Source organism: Panicum hallii, chromosome 3 (assembly GCF_002211085.1).
Source record: "Panicum hallii strain FIL2 chromosome 3, PHallii_v3.1, whole genome shotgun sequence".
NCBI lineage: Eukaryota > Viridiplantae > Streptophyta > Magnoliopsida > Poales > Poaceae > Panicum > Panicum hallii.
The window spans coordinates 7,630,742-7,644,927 of NC_038044.1; the positions used below are offsets into that span (position 1 = coordinate 7,630,742).

The window sequence follows — 14,186 nt, forward strand, 5'->3', positions numbered from 1 at the left end:
AAAGCAGGCCAACTTGCGGAAGATCCCGTGCCGTCCTTTCGAAAAGATTGCTGGTTTGCTACCCTTTGCCAGGCTTCAACCAATCAGGAACAACACACCTCCTGGGACTATCCAGGCCCAAAGCATAAGAGCCCATGCAAGCCATAGGCCCAATGGGTCAGGCGCACCTAACCCACCCAACCATGATTTCTCTCTCATCCCGAGTCGTCGCCGCCACTCGCTCGCCCAGACGAGACGACAGCCACCGCGATGGCGCAGATCATCGACGGCAAGGCCATCGCCGGCGACATCCGCCGCGAGGTCGCGGCCGAGGTCGCCGCGCTCTCCTCCGCCCACAACGTCGTAAGCCTCCCCTCCCCTCCCCTCCCCTCTACCGCCGGCCGCCGCGGGTGCGTTGGATCGGGGCCTTGGGTCGGGACCGGGTAGCTAGTGTCGCTGTGCTGACTCCCGCGCGCTCGCAGGTGCCCGGGCTGGCGGTGGTGATCGTGGGGAGCAGGAAGGACTCGCAGACGTACGTGAACATGAAGCGCAAGGCCTGCGCCGAGGTCGGCATCTGCTCCGTCGACGTCGACCTCCCCGAGGACATCTCCGAGCTCGCGCTCGTCGCCGAGGTCCACCGCCTCAACGCCGACCCCGCCGTGCACGGTACCGCCTCCCATGCTTTACTTCTCCTCTTTCCGGTACACTGCCTGGGTTGCAGCAGAACGCATGCTTCTGTTCTCTGGCTCTTAGGCTTAGGCTGTTAGGCATACTCCTATGATCCAATGTGCATTTGTGCTGCGAATGTAGTCATTGTTGCTTGCCTACGATTCGTCAGAATCAGATGCTTAGATGCTCACTCGTGCTATCTGATGATGCTGTGCCTGTGAATACCATTCATTCATAGACGGGTATCCGCTGGCCTCCAGGTTTGCAGTTCAGTGAATTTGGTCTGATCCTGTCTCTATCGAGTCTATCATTTCTGATTCCATACTTGGAACTGGAATCCTTGAGGGCACTACGGCATGGAGGTGGATTTGAAAAGAGTAATCAATAATACTGGTTTGTGCTTTCTATAATGTGGGTTGTCTCTTAGCCAAGGGTATGCAGATCCCAATACACTCCTTGTTTGGTGGGCAGTGCTTGGAGTAGTCAATCACTATTCACTAGATTAGGCATCAGAATTTAGGTTTTTCAAGTTGCAAAGTTGCATAGATTTGTAAAAAGGAACAAATGGTCAGAAGAAAACAGTGCCCCAGATGTTTTGTTTTGGTGTGATTTGCCTACCTCATGCGACAGGATTCCCCGTCTTACTGATTTTGTAAGTTGTTTTGTCATTCTGTTAGAACCTAGGAGGTTCTTTTTGGCCAAGTTCAAGTATTAAATTGGTAAGGCCATAGAGTGATGAAGCATTGCATTGCTCGGTTGTAAATGAGAAGCTATAACTAAAAAAAATCTGGGCATGACGATCTAAATTGAATTTCTTCCCAAAAATCTGAACTTTCGAGTTCTGCATCTGGTCAATCAACTTGTCTTTTCATAACTGTGGAGATAGTCGACTAGGGGACTACAGGTTTAAAAAGAATTTGTGTCTAGCTCTGCTTCGGTTCATAGAAAGCCAACAAGTTTGCTACTGCTAGTACAAGACAGGCCCATCTCACGTTGATTCATGTCTTGTTCTACCTGTATCAAAATTCTGACTGTGACTAGTTCAGTTTCATAGAATCAAACCCTCGTTTCAAATTACGAAGGAAAGCTATTCACTTTATAACTATGTGCTTTGATTACAGGCATCCTTGTGCAGCTTCCATTGCCTAAGCATATCAATGAAGAGAAGATATTGAGTGAGATCAGCATCGAAAAAGATGTCGATGGTTTCCATCCTCTTAATATTGGCAAACTTGCAATGAAAGGCAGGGAGCCACTTTTCGTACCATGTACACCAAAGGTATTGAAACAATTTGCATAGCATTTTACATCAATACAACATAACACAGAATAATTTAGATGGCTTTCACTTGCTATTCTTAGCCATAGTATTGGTTTTTGTTTGAAGGGATGCATGGAGCTCTTGTCACGGAGCGGAGTTACCGTTAAAGGGAAGCGAGCTGTTGTGGTTGGCCGCAGCAACATAGTCGGGCTACCAGTATCCCTGCTCCTTCTGAAGGCAGATGCGACGGTATCAATTGTGCACTCACGGACCCCTGATCCGGAAAGCATTGTCCGCGAAGCTGACATAGTCATTGCAGCAGCTGGGCAGGCTATGATGGTGCGTAGCTCCACCGCAACAAATTCTCAGTTCTCGCAGCATGATGCAGTATCCTGGAAGCCCATTGTTCACTGAGTCACTGTTGCTTTCTTGGTTTCCAGATCAAAGGGGACTGGATCAAGCCAGGCGCTGCAGTTATCGATGTTGGGACGAACTCGGTTGACGACCCTACCAGGAAGTCTGGGTACCGGCTTGTCGGTGATGTTGATTTCACAGAGGTGAGCAAGGTCGCTGGTTACTTGACGCCAGTCCCAGGAGGCGTTGGCCCAATGACGGTGGCTATGCTGCTGAAGAACACGGTGGATGGCGCAAAGCGGGGAATAGTCGAGTAGGAGGGACTTCATCTCATTCTCATGTGCTGTATGATCTGTATTGCAAGGATGGGAACTGGCTCAAAAAGTGTGTGTTGATGTAACGGCTTGTTCCCCCATTTTGGTTGTTTCAACTTGCCAAGAATAAGAACAGTAGTGATCCTGTTTAATAAATGCAATAAAAATGATTACTGGCTTTGCTGCTGTTACTTAAGTACAGAAAAAACTTGCTGATTACTGGCTTTGCTGCTGTTACTTAAGTACAGAAAAAACTTGTTGATTATTGGCTTTGCTGCTGTTTACTTAAGTACAGAAAAACATGTTATTTGAAGAACAAAAGGAGTGTTCCTTCGACACCAGAAAAGAAGGTTTGGTCATGCTTGTATAATACACAAAATGGTGCAGCCAGATTCAGTATAATGCATTGGAATTCAGGGATTCAAATGATCATGACAAGTGGGGGCTCCACAGGCCAACCCGACTAACACGCTCCATTAGTTTAAATCAAAATGTTGCAATGTCATTTCCCCACCTATTTGACTTTTCACTCGTCTCAAATGGGTGCCAAAAAGATATGAAATCGACACCTAAAAGTTCCCATTCTAGGGTTTACTCAATCTCTTCTTCAGCTCTTGAACAAAATCCTTCCTGGCAACCTCTTCTTCCTGGTTGGCTTTAACATCCTTCAACTTTACACTTCCTTTTTGCATCTCAGACTCACCAACAAGCACCATCCAAGGAATGCCTGATTGCAAGGCGTACTTGATGTGGTTCGTCACCCTGGTAGTTAGCTTGAACTCTGCCTTTATTCCAGCACTCCACAGCTCGCTCACCAGCTCAGCAGCCAGTGTAAGGTCCTTTCCGAGGATTGACACCAGCACCTCTGTCTCTGTAGCCCGGATCATCTGCAATTCAAGATCGCCCAGTTACTACAAGTCCCCTTGAAACAACAAGGATAAAATGGTGATTGATGATATAGCTATACCTCATTTCTTTCTTTCTCCTGTTGCTCCATGATTGCAAAGACCCTCTCTATTCCAAGGCTGACACCAACAGCAGGGATCTGCTTGCCGCTGAACATACCCACAAGGTTGTCATACCGACCACCAGCTGCAATGGAGCCAACCTATTGCTAAATATGGTCAGTACAGGAATTAACTAAAATGGTCTTCAGCTCTTTGCTGAGTTAGAAAATGTGTGTGTATTTCCAACGTTCCAGATAATAGAGTAAAATGGCACTTGAGATCTAAATCAGTTTTGAATACATCGATCACCAACGTATTAAGTGAATGAGAAAGAACAATATGCTTTAAGATGATGCGAGCACTACTGCACTGGTAACATTAACTGGCAACATAAACATGCAGTGATAAGTAAACATGTCTAACCTGTGTGGCACCCTTGAACACAGCTTCGTATATAACACCTGTATAGTAATCAAGGCCCCTAGCCAGACTTAAATCAAAAACAATCCTGTCTAAAGCATTTGCTTTCTCCAGAGCCTTGAATAATATCTCCAGCTCATTCAGTGCAACAACAGACCCTTCGTTCTGCATGAACTTGCTACCCTCCTTTCTCAGCCCCAGCAAAACCTCTAATGGGGGTCCTCTAGTCTTCACCAGATTCCCAATTTCATCTGCAGTTTCATTTGATATACCTTTCTCATCCACCTGATTCAACATAACAAACAGTTACGGATATTATTAACATATCCACATCAAGGCAGCACAATAAGAAAAAAAAATAATGAGACCTTTGCTGAAACCAATTAGTATAGTTCAGATGCTTACCAGCTCCTTTTTCACTTGTTCAAATGTTTGCTTGTCCAGCTTGTCAATGCTCGAGCAAACTGTTCTGAACTTTTGAGGAGGCACACCACAAATTTCTAACATTCCATCGAGCAACTTTCTGTGATTTAATTTTATCTCATATGTGCCTATATCCAGCTGATTCAGCAATTCAGTCAAAACTTTGATGACCTCAAAATCTGGCTCCATAGGTTCATACACTCCAGCAATGTCAAAATCACATTGATAGAATTCTCGATATCTTCCCTTAGATGGATTATCTCTCCTATATACTTTTGCTATCTGGTACCTCTTCAGTGCACTTATGTTATTCATGGCAACATATCGGGCAAACGGAACAGTCAGATCATAACGCAAAGAGCAAAGCTCACCACCCTGCAGGTTATTTGATGGTAAGACATCAAACCATCATTACAAGGACAATATAAGGAAAAAACTGCAGCAAAGTAATGGCTTGAGTGCCCCAATATTGGCAATGCAATCCTTAACCTAGCATGGATGATTTATAGTAAGAGTCATTGCATGACAATCAAAACATGAACAAATTTCTTTTGCCAAATAGCACATGAGACCAAAATAAAGAGTAAGTGGACACTGAAACAGTACCTGATCAGCGAGGTCATATATCAACTTCGAGTCTTCACCATATTTGCCCATAAGGGTTTCTCTCAGCTCAAATACAGGTGTATCAAGTGCAGTAGCTCCGTGCATCTTGAATACACCTGTTATAATTGAAAATGCACGCTCCCTTATCGCCATTTGCTCTTTCCCGAAGTCACGTGTCCCCTAACAGGAGTCAGCATAAACATCCAGAGGATATAAAAGGAACAGTAAGACAATCTAAGTACCACTAATTCAACCACATAACTAAAGCAACACCTTCTGCAAATAATATGATGCTCACCTTAGGAATTTTAGGCAATCTCCTCACTTCATTGCTCTCAACAATCTCCTTCACCTTCTCCACAAGGGACTCCAATCCGGAACACTTGGGATCAAACAACAATGAGAGAGAGGTTCCCCACTCTGCGACCAATGCAGAATTCACGGAAGCAATTGCATTTCCATTTGTTACATGGTCCCTAAGCAGCATCAGCACAGCTGAAGTACCCTTCCCCAAAGTTTTCTTCTTCTTGCTCTTCTTGTCGCCCTTCCCTTTCTCACCACCAGCCTGTGGCTTATCAGCTGAACTGCCCACTTCATTCTCAACACCAGCTTGGGGCTTCTCAATTGAACTGTCCCCTTCAATCACCGCCATGGCCACAGCTGCCTCCCACGCAAGGAAGTCCCTGAACTTGAGCAAGTGGTTGTACACCCCTTTCAGGACTGACACTGCATCTGAATCAATCAAAACCCTGTCAAGCATCCCCTTCAAATCATCAATGCTGACGCCATTGGTAAGCTTCTCCCGAAGGTCGCCATCAGCAATGCTCTCTGCGCAGAGCCTTGAGCGAGAAATGCTCAGCTTGCACAATGCCTGCACTGCTCTCGCGAGCTGCGTGGCCAGCACCACCAATGCCTCCTCCTTTCCTGCACCTGTTTCGCCAGCATCCCTCTTCCCCAGCTTCACCGGGGCGTTGAGCTCGATCCGCACCCTCGCGTGAAGCGCACGCACCGCCTCGCGGAAGATCCCGTTCACGGTGGACACCTTGGCGAACGTGGCCGCAGCGGGGGCGGGGGCGCCACCGGCGCTGCCAACGAGCTTGGAGCCGAAGACGAGCATCTTGATGTCGGCTGCCACGTCGGCCTCGTCCTTGGCGGAGAGCCCGTCGCCGGAGGCAGGCACGTCGAATGCCGCGGCGTCCCCGCGCGCGGCCTCACAGGACAGCGCCGCGACGGCATCGGCGACGCGGGCCAGCGGCGCGGCGCAGCAGTCGATCAGGGCCGCAAGCGCGACGGCCACGGGCGCGGAGGCCGCCGCCACCGCGGCCTCATCGCGGGACCCCAGCGGCAGCGCCGCGGCGACGTCGAGCGACTCCGCGAGGCGGGTGGCGGTGGCGGCGGTGACGAGCGCGGAGGCGGAGTCGGACGCGGTGAGGAGGAGCTTGTTCAGCAGCACCGCCGCGGCGGCGCGCGACTCGGCCGGCGCCAGGGCGGCAGCGAGGGAGGCGGGTGTCTCCTGCGGCGAGGGGGCGCGGGTGGAGAGCGACTTCAGCACGGAGGCGTCGATGGCGGGGGACGCGAGGCCGAGGGAGAGCGCGTAGACGGCGGCCGGCGACAGGGCGGCGCCCTTGCCGCCGAGCGTGACGGCGGCGGCGGCGGCGGACGCCATTGAGGCCGATGCTAAACCCTAGAGCGGGAGGAGGAAAGGGTATCAGGATCTGATCTGATGGACGGCGCGGATGCGCTGTCTTAAGCTCTGCATAAAACGTCGTGTCCAAGTCTCAACCTATGCCACTTCCAATCAGCTCCACTCTTCTTCTGCAAAAATCTTGCAGAAAACGTAGTGTCAAGTCACTGACAGTGTCAATATGACTCATTTTTTACGGGAAAATTGGGAAGTTAGGTTTGATCAAGTTTTACACAAATTGAAATTAAAATATTAACTAACATAAAGCATGTAAAGCTACAAAAGACGAGTTGCAAAGTTTAAACTCAATTGAAATAATTGGATTTTAATGTTGAGCTATGCTGTATCATAACTCGTGGCAAAACTTGCTTTTGACTCACACAACTAGTTCTCCGAAAACTAAAGATAATAATGAAAAATAACAGAGACCTACCCATCTCAACATAGGTATTTCATGACTTGCCAAGACGCATGCTACTCCTCACTCCCCTCCTAAACCCACACTAACTAAAACTAACCCACCCAAACCCCACACTACAAATCCACGCGCCGAGCTGACCTCCCCGCTCCCAACCGACCAAACCCAAAGCCAGCCATGGCGCGCGCGCGCGACGCCGCCCTCCTCCTGGCGTCCGCCCTCCTCCCGCTCGCCGCGGCCACCCTCCTGCCGGCCGCCGGCCCCGAGGACCCGCGGTGTCGGGCGACGGCGCCGCGCCGGGGCGCGCTGGCGGTGTACCCGACCGACATGGAGCAGCTGCAGTTCCTGCTCAACGCCAAGTTCGTGGAGGCCGAGTGGTTCCTGCACGCCGCGCTCGGCCGCGGCGTCGACTTCCTCGACCGCAACCTCTCCGCGGGCGGGCCGCGCCCCGCCGGCGCCAGGAGGGCGGCGCTCGACTTCCGCACCACCGAGGTCGCCGCTGAGCTCGGGTACCAGGAGGTCGGCCACATCCGGGCCATCCGGCAGGCCGTGGGCGGGTTCCCGCGCCCCGCCATCGACCTCGGCGCCGACCGCTTCGCCATGGTCATGGACGACGCCATGGGCGCCCGCCTCAACCCGCCCTTCGACCCGTACAACAGCACCGTCAACTTCCTCCTCGCCTCCTACGTCTTCCCGCACATCACCGCCGCGGCCACCATGGGCATCAGCTCCTCCCTCATGGGCTTCGTCTCCAAGCGGGTAACCCAATGCAAACCTCCTCTCAAACGGCGATGGCTGGATTAACCCCATGACGGCGGATTGGTGGCGTACGTGCAGCTCCAGTCGAGCATCCTAGCGGTGGAGGCCGGGCAGGACGCGGTGATCCGGCTGCTGCTGTACCAGCGCGCCGACGAGGCCGTCCCGCCGTACCAGGGGCACACCGTCGCCGACTTCACCCGCCGGATCTCCCAGTGGCGCAACCGGATGTCGGGGTGCGGGGCCAAGGACGAGGGGGTCAAGGTCCTCGACCGGCAGCAGGGTGCCGAGCGGCGCACCATCAGCAACATCCTCGGCGCCGGCGAGGACTCGCTCGGGTTCCAGCGCACGCCGGCTGAGGTCCTCCGAATCCTCTACGGCTCGCGCAACGAGCAGATCCCAGGCGGGTTCCTGCCCAGGGGAGCCAACGGGACCATCGCCAGAGGCTTCTTCCAGCTCGCATAGGTTCAATAACATATCACGTCTTGAGTTCAGAAAGAACTGATCTTCCAGCTGCTAACAGGAAATCTGAATTGTATTGTTGGATATGGATATACAACAGAATTTTCGAGGCAAGATTCAAGCTTGCTTGGGTATGGCCGATACGACATGGTGTTAGGAGCATAAGAACTGAATCCGAGTACGATGAACCAGACCAGAATGATACACATACAGAAACATTTCAGAGCTACCAGGACAAGCAAAACAGGCTGATATGTTCTCGAAAACGCACTTCAATAAGTAAATAGTCGCATTACAGCTAACTGCAAACATGGGTTCGCGAATCAACAACCACAGGGCAAAACTTAAAACAGGATAGTCTGGGTAGATAGTTCTATATCCTTGCAGATGAACTCGCTATAGCAAAACTCAAAGGCACATTCTGAGGATTTTATGCGTTGGCAGCAGCCTGGGCAGCAGCATCCCGCTTCCTCTGCTCCTCGATGATGCTGAGCTTGATACCCTTGCCCTTGGGCAGGCTCACCCACGGCTTGTTGCCCTTGCCGATGGTGAACACATTGCCCAGACGGGTGGCGAACTGGTGGCCCAGGGCATCCTCAACGTGGATGGTCTCAAAGCTGCCCTTATGCTTCTCCCTGTTCTTGATCACACCAACACGCCCGGTGTTCCTTCCACCAGTCACCATGACAACGTTGCCAACATCAAACTTGATGAAGTCAACAATCTTGTTGGTCTCAAGGTCGATCTTGATGGTGTCGTTGGCCTTGATGAGCGGGTCAGGGTAGCGGATGGTGCGACCATCATAGGTGTTCAGGTAGGGGATGCCCTTCTGGCCGAACTGAACAGACCTAACCTTGCAAAGCTTGAACTGCACAGACCAACCAAAAAGCAATCAGCATTCACATGAATGAATGCTACAAAAGGCACGGGGAACTAATAATGGTTAACAATATAAATGGATGAAAAGACAAGATGGACGTATAATGATCATACTAATAGCAGAGCAGACGTTTCTACTGATTGCAGAATACATTTCCAATGCAAGGCTAAACATACTTGCAGTAACATGGAGCATAAAGCAAAGAACACCAAGCACTGAATCAACATAGAAGGTTTCATCAAAACCTTTTAAGTAGATCACAAACACTATGCTAACAAGATCATGCATAACTGGAATAATGAGAACTGTAACAAAAGGGAATCAATCTAACCTTGGCATCCTCATCCCTGATGGGGTGAAGACGGAAGCGACCCTTGGTGTCATACAGAAGCCTGTAGTTTTCATTGGTCTTGGGAATGGAAATGACATCTGCAGAAAAAAATATGTGACAAATCAGTGACTAAGAAATGCTTAAAAGTATCTTCTACAGGAAGAAAGATCAACATACCCATGAACCCAGCAGGGTAGGTCTTGTCAGTCCTGACCTTGCCATCAACCAAGACATGGCGTTGCATCAGGATAGAAATAACCTCACGGTAAGTCAAAGCATACTTGAGCCTGTTCCTGATGATGAGGATCAGGGGAAGGCACTCCCTGGACTTGTGAGGACCAGAAGATGGCTTGGGAGCCTACAGCACAGACAAGATTGAAATCAGACTCCTGGACATGTACTGGATTTCAACAGTCAAATAATTAGAACCGTTTATAGACTTACAAAAGCTCCGCCAAGTTTGTCCAACATCCAATGCTTCGGCGCATTGAGCCTCTTGAGATGCTTCTTCAATCCCCTAGCCTGGATTATAGGAAAAACAAAAACAATGATAAGCAAACAACACAAACTACCATATGCAACAGATCATGATGCAGGACCGACAAAGCACAATTTCCTAGAGCTTTACGGAACCATTCCATTAATAACTAAGATCAACCCCCACCAGTTCAGCACACTGGTTAAAACAAACTCAGTATATTCTTCATGATACAGAAGAGTAAGGTAACTTGAACTAGCTTTTACATGACACAGGTCACACCGAAATACAATATATCTTAATACATCAAAGAATCCATTCCGAGTATCATCCTACGATTAAACAAAACCTGTCCATCCTCGACGTGTCTAAAACTCCATATTACCCATGGCCACAAGTCATTCAACCAAATAGACCCCTAAACCTTGTCCGCGTCCGGAGAATATACAAACTGCGAAAGTCATCTCTCAAACACTTCGACCAGGAACCTAGTACTGCACCTTACCATGTCAAATCATGGGGTAAACCGATACTGAAAAAACTGGAAACTGATCTACAATCAACAACCCTTGCATTTAATTTCTCCGAACACGCCGATCAGATACTGCAAGGTTCGGTCGACAATACAACCAGACATGTGAATCGAACGCTCGAAAGGTGGCACAAGGACAACACCCAAAAAGTATATTCCCGAGCAAAGGCGCAGGAACCTGAGTGCAGTGCCCTCTACGACCAAGCAAACCGCGAATCCACACTACGCGGCGCACAAGCACCCTACCTGAACAAAGAGAACCGAAGGAACCGGACGAATCTACAGCGGCGGCGCTACGCACAGCAAACAAAGGAGGCCACGGCCCAGATCTACGCGAGAGCGAGCGCGCGAGGACGCAGGGAGGGTGGCGGCGCTCACCATGGTTGCGAGCCGGGGGTGGGTAGCTGCGCTTCGGCGCCGCCTGCTGCTCCTCCTCCTCCTTCTCCTTCTGCGCCGCCGCCGCCGGGATGACAAGAGTGGGAGAGCGAAGAGGTTGCGAGGGTATTTATACTGGTTGGGGGTAGGGTTTTAGTTTGCGGGATTCTCCGGTTTGCCCCCGTGACGGGCCTTGTTGGGCTTTCGTTGCATCGAATTGGGTCTGGCACTGTATAACTGAACGGCCGTTTCTCTGTCGGCCCACTTGAGAGTGTGAATTGTGATGAGTGATGAGTATCGTTTTTTTTTCCTTTCCAAGTACTCCGCATTTCTTTGTGTTTTCAGGGCTCCTGTCTTTTTTAATTAATAGTAAAATTTATGTAAATAAATTGGTCGCCATTAAAATATTCTAACGTGTTGTCAAGGCTCACAGACTATTAAGATGAAATCTGAGTTTTAGACTTATTAAGTATTGACTGGCCCAAATATTTACTTTAGAACACACGAATAAGACAAGTCCAGATCTTCGCTCCATTCGGTTTTGTTTGTTGATGGCAATTCAAAGCAAAAATATACAAAAAGGGCTTGTAGATTGCTTAGTTAAGAGCTCGTACCTTCCTTCACATCTCTTTTCTCTTCGTGGTGCTCCAGAAGGGGGGGGGGGGGGGACTTGAGCATCATAGTATTCATTTTTAGTTTTTTTACTATGTCTCATGCTCACTAATCTCACCTTAGGAACTTTCTTCCCATGAGGATGCTCTTACGAGGGCTGAGGCATTGGAGAAACTGCCTTGCAACCATATTTTTACCAGGCAGTATACAGGTGATAAACCTTTATGTTTTTATCACTGATTTTCAAGGTAAAACCTCTAAAGCGGATTCACAAGAACGTGATTAAAGATGCCACGTACTCCTATATCATTTTTTTCACTATGGGCCATGCCCGAATTTCATTACTTGAAGCAAGGAAATTACAAAGATCCCAGATTCAAAGGAATTTAACAGGAACTACACGTTCGAACGGAAAGAAAACAAACACGCGTCCAGGTCAGGCAGCGGAAGCACGCACACAGAACACGCCACACCAGGAGGCACCCGCAACAATCTCAGTAGGAGATCGGACATTCTTTTCATCAAAGCAAATGCTGTTTCTGCATCTCCAGAACGCCCAGCGCAAGGCTGCCAGACCGACCAATGAAAGAAGAACAAGAGGCCATGCTCATACACGGACCGGACTCGAGAAACAATCCGACTAGTTGCGCTACCATCATCTTCCAACTGAGATGTCGGGTGTCATCGTCCCAATGCTGTTCCCCCACCACGGACACTGCAGGGCGGACCTGTCGAACGAGCCCTCGCTCTGCATCATGCTCAGCAAGCTCACGCTCGCCGGCGTCAGCTCCGGCAGCGGCGCGTCGCCGTCGAGGTACTGCACGACCTGCCTCATGGTCGGCCTCCCGCTCGGGAACGGGTGCGAGCACATCAGCCCAAGCGTCAGCACCAGGCGCGCCTCGCCGGCGTCGTAGCCGCCGCCCCGCAGCCTGGCGTCCACCGTCTCCAGGAGCGCCCCTCCGCGCCAGTACTCGAGCACGCGGTCGACCAGCATCTCGCCGCCGCCGCTCACCGGGTACCGCCCGCAGGCGACCTCGAGGAGGAACGCGCCGAAGGCGAAAACGTCGGTGAGAGGGGACGCCTTCCCCGTGCGCGCCAGCTCCGGGGCCATGTACCCCATGGTGCCGACCACGCGGGTAGTAGTGGTCTGCAGGTCGGTGCCGTGGTCGTACAGCCTCGCGAGCCCGAAGTCGCCGAGATGCGCCGTCGTCTCGCCGTCGAGGAGCACGTTGCTGGCCTTGATGTCCCGGTGGACGACGACCTGCTCCCACTTCTCGTGGAGGTAGAAGACGGCGGAGGCGACGTCTTTGATGATCCGGAACCTCTCAGCCCATTCCAGGACGGGTTTGTTGTCCTCGCCGTACAGATACTTATCGAGGCTGCCGTTGGGCATGTACTCGTACACCAAGAGGAGCTCCCCCTTCCTCCGGCAGTAGCCGAGCAGCTGCACGAGGTTGCGGTGTCGCAGGTGGCCGATGCTGACGACCTCGGAGATGAACTCCTTTATCCCCTGGCTCGAATCGTGGGACACCCTCTTCACGGCGACCTCTGATTTGGAGCTTGGGAGCACTCCCTTGTACACCTTGCCAAACCCGCCGGCGCCGAGCAGGTTCTTGTTCTTGAACCCTTGGGTGGCGTTGAACAGATCCTTGTAGGAGAACCGGTGCGGCCCGAACTCGACCTCCCAGTCTTCTCTGAGCTCGGCGAATGCGAGCCGTCTCCGCAAGAGTAGAGTGACTGCGACACAGGTAGCCAAGATCAACGCTGAAGCCGCTATTGGCAATGCGATCAATGCCTTTGATAGAGTCTCGTGGCCATTGTCATAAGGCAGCTTGGGCAGTTTCTTGAAGTCGATGGGTGGAGCAGGTCCATCCATGGCGAAGCTCGAAGCCAGCACGTAGTGGTGCGTCTTGATGGGTCCGGTCGCCGCGGAGAAGCCAACGTACGCTTGCTCGGTGAGCACGGCTGAGAGGTCGGAAATGTTGGAGAGCAGCGGCGTCGATGGCTTGGCCACTCCCACGGGAGCCAAGGTGACATTGACTTGTCTGCCCTTCCCATCGTAGTCCACCCAGACCTGTATCGGCTCGCCGCTGTCGAGGCTCAGGTTCTTGAGCGCGCCGCCGTCCCCGTCGTCGTGGAAGCTGGCGGTGCGGGACTCCACGGAGTAGAGGCCGGCGACGTCGACGCCGACGTGGTTGCCGTCGATGTCCCGCAGCTCGGGGTTCCTGTAGGTGTCGAGCTCGACGGCGAAGGTGTGGTTCATCGCGGCGCCGCCGAGGAAGCCCATGAACTGGCCCGGCTCCGCGTCCGAGAAGTTCGTCGTCGGGGCGACGAGGAAGGCCATGCCGTCGGTGCCGTTCGCGTCGGGGTAGCCGCCGGCGGCGACGATGGCGAAGACGAAGGTGGCCGAGAAGGACCGCGCCGTGCCGTTGGGCGACTCCTTGAACCGAAGCGGAGTTGGGTAGAACGCGTGGCCTTTGATGCTGACCATGTTGTTCGTGAGCTCAAGGAGCCCTTCTGGGGTGACCCCGGCCGCGCCGTCGAGGTTGAGGTCGCCGGCACCGGCAAAGGTGGAGAAGACAAAATTCTCCCCGCCGGCGTCGCAGAAGCCTGGAAGACAGAGGGTAAGACAGAGGGTAAGACAGAGGAGGAGGACATGGAAGAGCACGGGAAGATTCGCCATTT

At 51.6% G+C, this 14,186-nt stretch overlaps 5 protein-coding genes across 5 annotated transcripts; 2 read left to right on the plus strand and 3 right to left on the minus strand.

Moving 5' to 3' along the window:
- Positions 1-181: 181 nt before the first annotated feature.
- Positions 182-2,773, plus strand: LOC112887985 (bifunctional protein FolD 2). Its single transcript, XM_025954292.1, has 5 exons — positions 182-342; positions 462-645; positions 1,770-1,927; positions 2,036-2,248; positions 2,350-2,773. Exons 1-5 carry the CDS (start codon positions 250-252, stop codon positions 2,578-2,580), a joined length of 879 nt encoding a protein of 292 aa, XP_025810077.1. The 5' UTR covers positions 182-249; the 3' UTR covers positions 2,581-2,773.
- Positions 2,774-2,944: 171 nt separating this feature from the next.
- On the minus strand, positions 2,945-6,705 carry LOC112887984 (histidine--tRNA ligase, cytoplasmic). The gene is made up of 6 exons (XM_025954291.1): positions 5,272-6,705; positions 4,974-5,153; positions 4,350-4,742; positions 3,948-4,229; positions 3,545-3,685; positions 2,945-3,464 (listed from the first exon to the last, which is right to left on the minus strand). Exons 1-6 carry the CDS (start codon positions 6,637-6,639, stop codon positions 3,162-3,164), a joined length of 2,667 nt encoding a protein of 888 aa, XP_025810076.1. The 5' UTR covers positions 6,640-6,705; the 3' UTR covers positions 2,945-3,161.
- Positions 6,706-7,159: 454 nt separating this feature from the next.
- LOC112887986 (desiccation-related protein PCC13-62-like) lies at positions 7,160-8,721 on the plus strand. The gene is made up of 2 exons (XM_025954295.1): positions 7,160-7,834; positions 7,913-8,721. The coding sequence occupies exons 1-2, from the start codon at positions 7,253-7,255 to the stop codon at positions 8,294-8,296; spliced, it is 966 nt and encodes a 321-aa protein (XP_025810080.1). The 5' UTR covers positions 7,160-7,252; the 3' UTR covers positions 8,297-8,721.
- Positions 8,531-11,038, minus strand: LOC112887987 (40S ribosomal protein S4). The gene is made up of 5 exons (XM_025954296.1): positions 10,893-11,038; positions 9,949-10,026; positions 9,682-9,862; positions 9,505-9,602; positions 8,531-9,161 (listed from the first exon to the last, which is right to left on the minus strand). The coding sequence occupies exons 1-5, from the start codon at positions 10,893-10,895 to the stop codon at positions 8,724-8,726; spliced, it is 798 nt and encodes a 265-aa protein (XP_025810081.1). The 5' UTR covers positions 10,896-11,038; the 3' UTR covers positions 8,531-8,723.
- An 893-nt stretch (positions 11,039-11,931) lies between these two features.
- On the minus strand, positions 11,932-14,184 carry LOC112885105 (L-type lectin-domain containing receptor kinase IV.1-like). The gene has a single exon (XM_025950779.1). The coding sequence runs from the start codon at positions 14,182-14,184 to the stop codon at positions 12,157-12,159; it is 2,028 nt and encodes a 675-aa protein (XP_025806564.1). The 3' UTR covers positions 11,932-12,156.
- Between the last annotated feature and the right edge of the window lie 2 nt (positions 14,185-14,186).

Excerpts from the sequence above, each read along its gene's own strand:
- LOC112887985 (XM_025954292.1), top strand. The coding sequence starts at position 250 with ATGGCGCAGATCATCGACGGCAAGGCCATCGCCGGCGACATCCGCCGC. Across the intron at positions 343-461 it reads TCTCCTCCGCCCACAACGTC|GTGCCCGGGCTGGCGGTGGT; the intron begins GTAAGCCTCCCC and ends GCGCGCTCGCAG. Across the intron at positions 646-1,769 it reads CGCCGACCCCGCCGTGCACG|GCATCCTTGTGCAGCTTCCA; the intron begins GTACCGCCTCCC and ends CTTTGATTACAG.
- LOC112887984 (XM_025954291.1), bottom strand. The coding sequence starts at position 6,639 with ATGGCGTCCGCCGCCGCCGCCGCCGTCACGCTCGGCGGCAAGGGCGCC. Across the intron at positions 4,230-4,349 it reads AACAAGTGAAAAAGGAGCTG|GTGGATGAGAAAGGTATATC; the intron begins GTAAGCATCTGA and ends ATGTTGAATCAG. Across the intron at positions 3,686-3,947 it reads TGTTCAAGGGTGCCACACAG|GTTGGCTCCATTGCAGCTGG; the intron begins GTTAGACATGTT and ends ATTTAGCAATAG.
- LOC112885105 (XM_025950779.1), bottom strand. The coding sequence starts at position 14,184 with ATGGCGAATCTTCCCGTGCTCTTCCATGTCCTCCTCCTCTGTCTTACC.
- LOC112887987 (XM_025954296.1), bottom strand. Across the intron at positions 9,603-9,681 it reads CTACCCTGCTGGGTTCATGG|ATGTCATTTCCATTCCCAAG; the intron begins GTATGTTGATCT and ends TTTTTTCTGCAG. Across the intron at positions 9,162-9,504 it reads TCAGGGATGAGGATGCCAAG|TTCAAGCTTTGCAAGGTTAG; the intron begins GTTAGATTGATT and ends TGGTCTGTGCAG.
- LOC112887986 (XM_025954295.1), top strand. The coding sequence starts at position 7,253 with ATGGCGCGCGCGCGCGACGCCGCCCTCCTCCTGGCGTCCGCCCTCCTC. Across the intron at positions 7,835-7,912 it reads TGGGCTTCGTCTCCAAGCGG|CTCCAGTCGAGCATCCTAGC; the intron begins GTAACCCAATGC and ends GCGTACGTGCAG.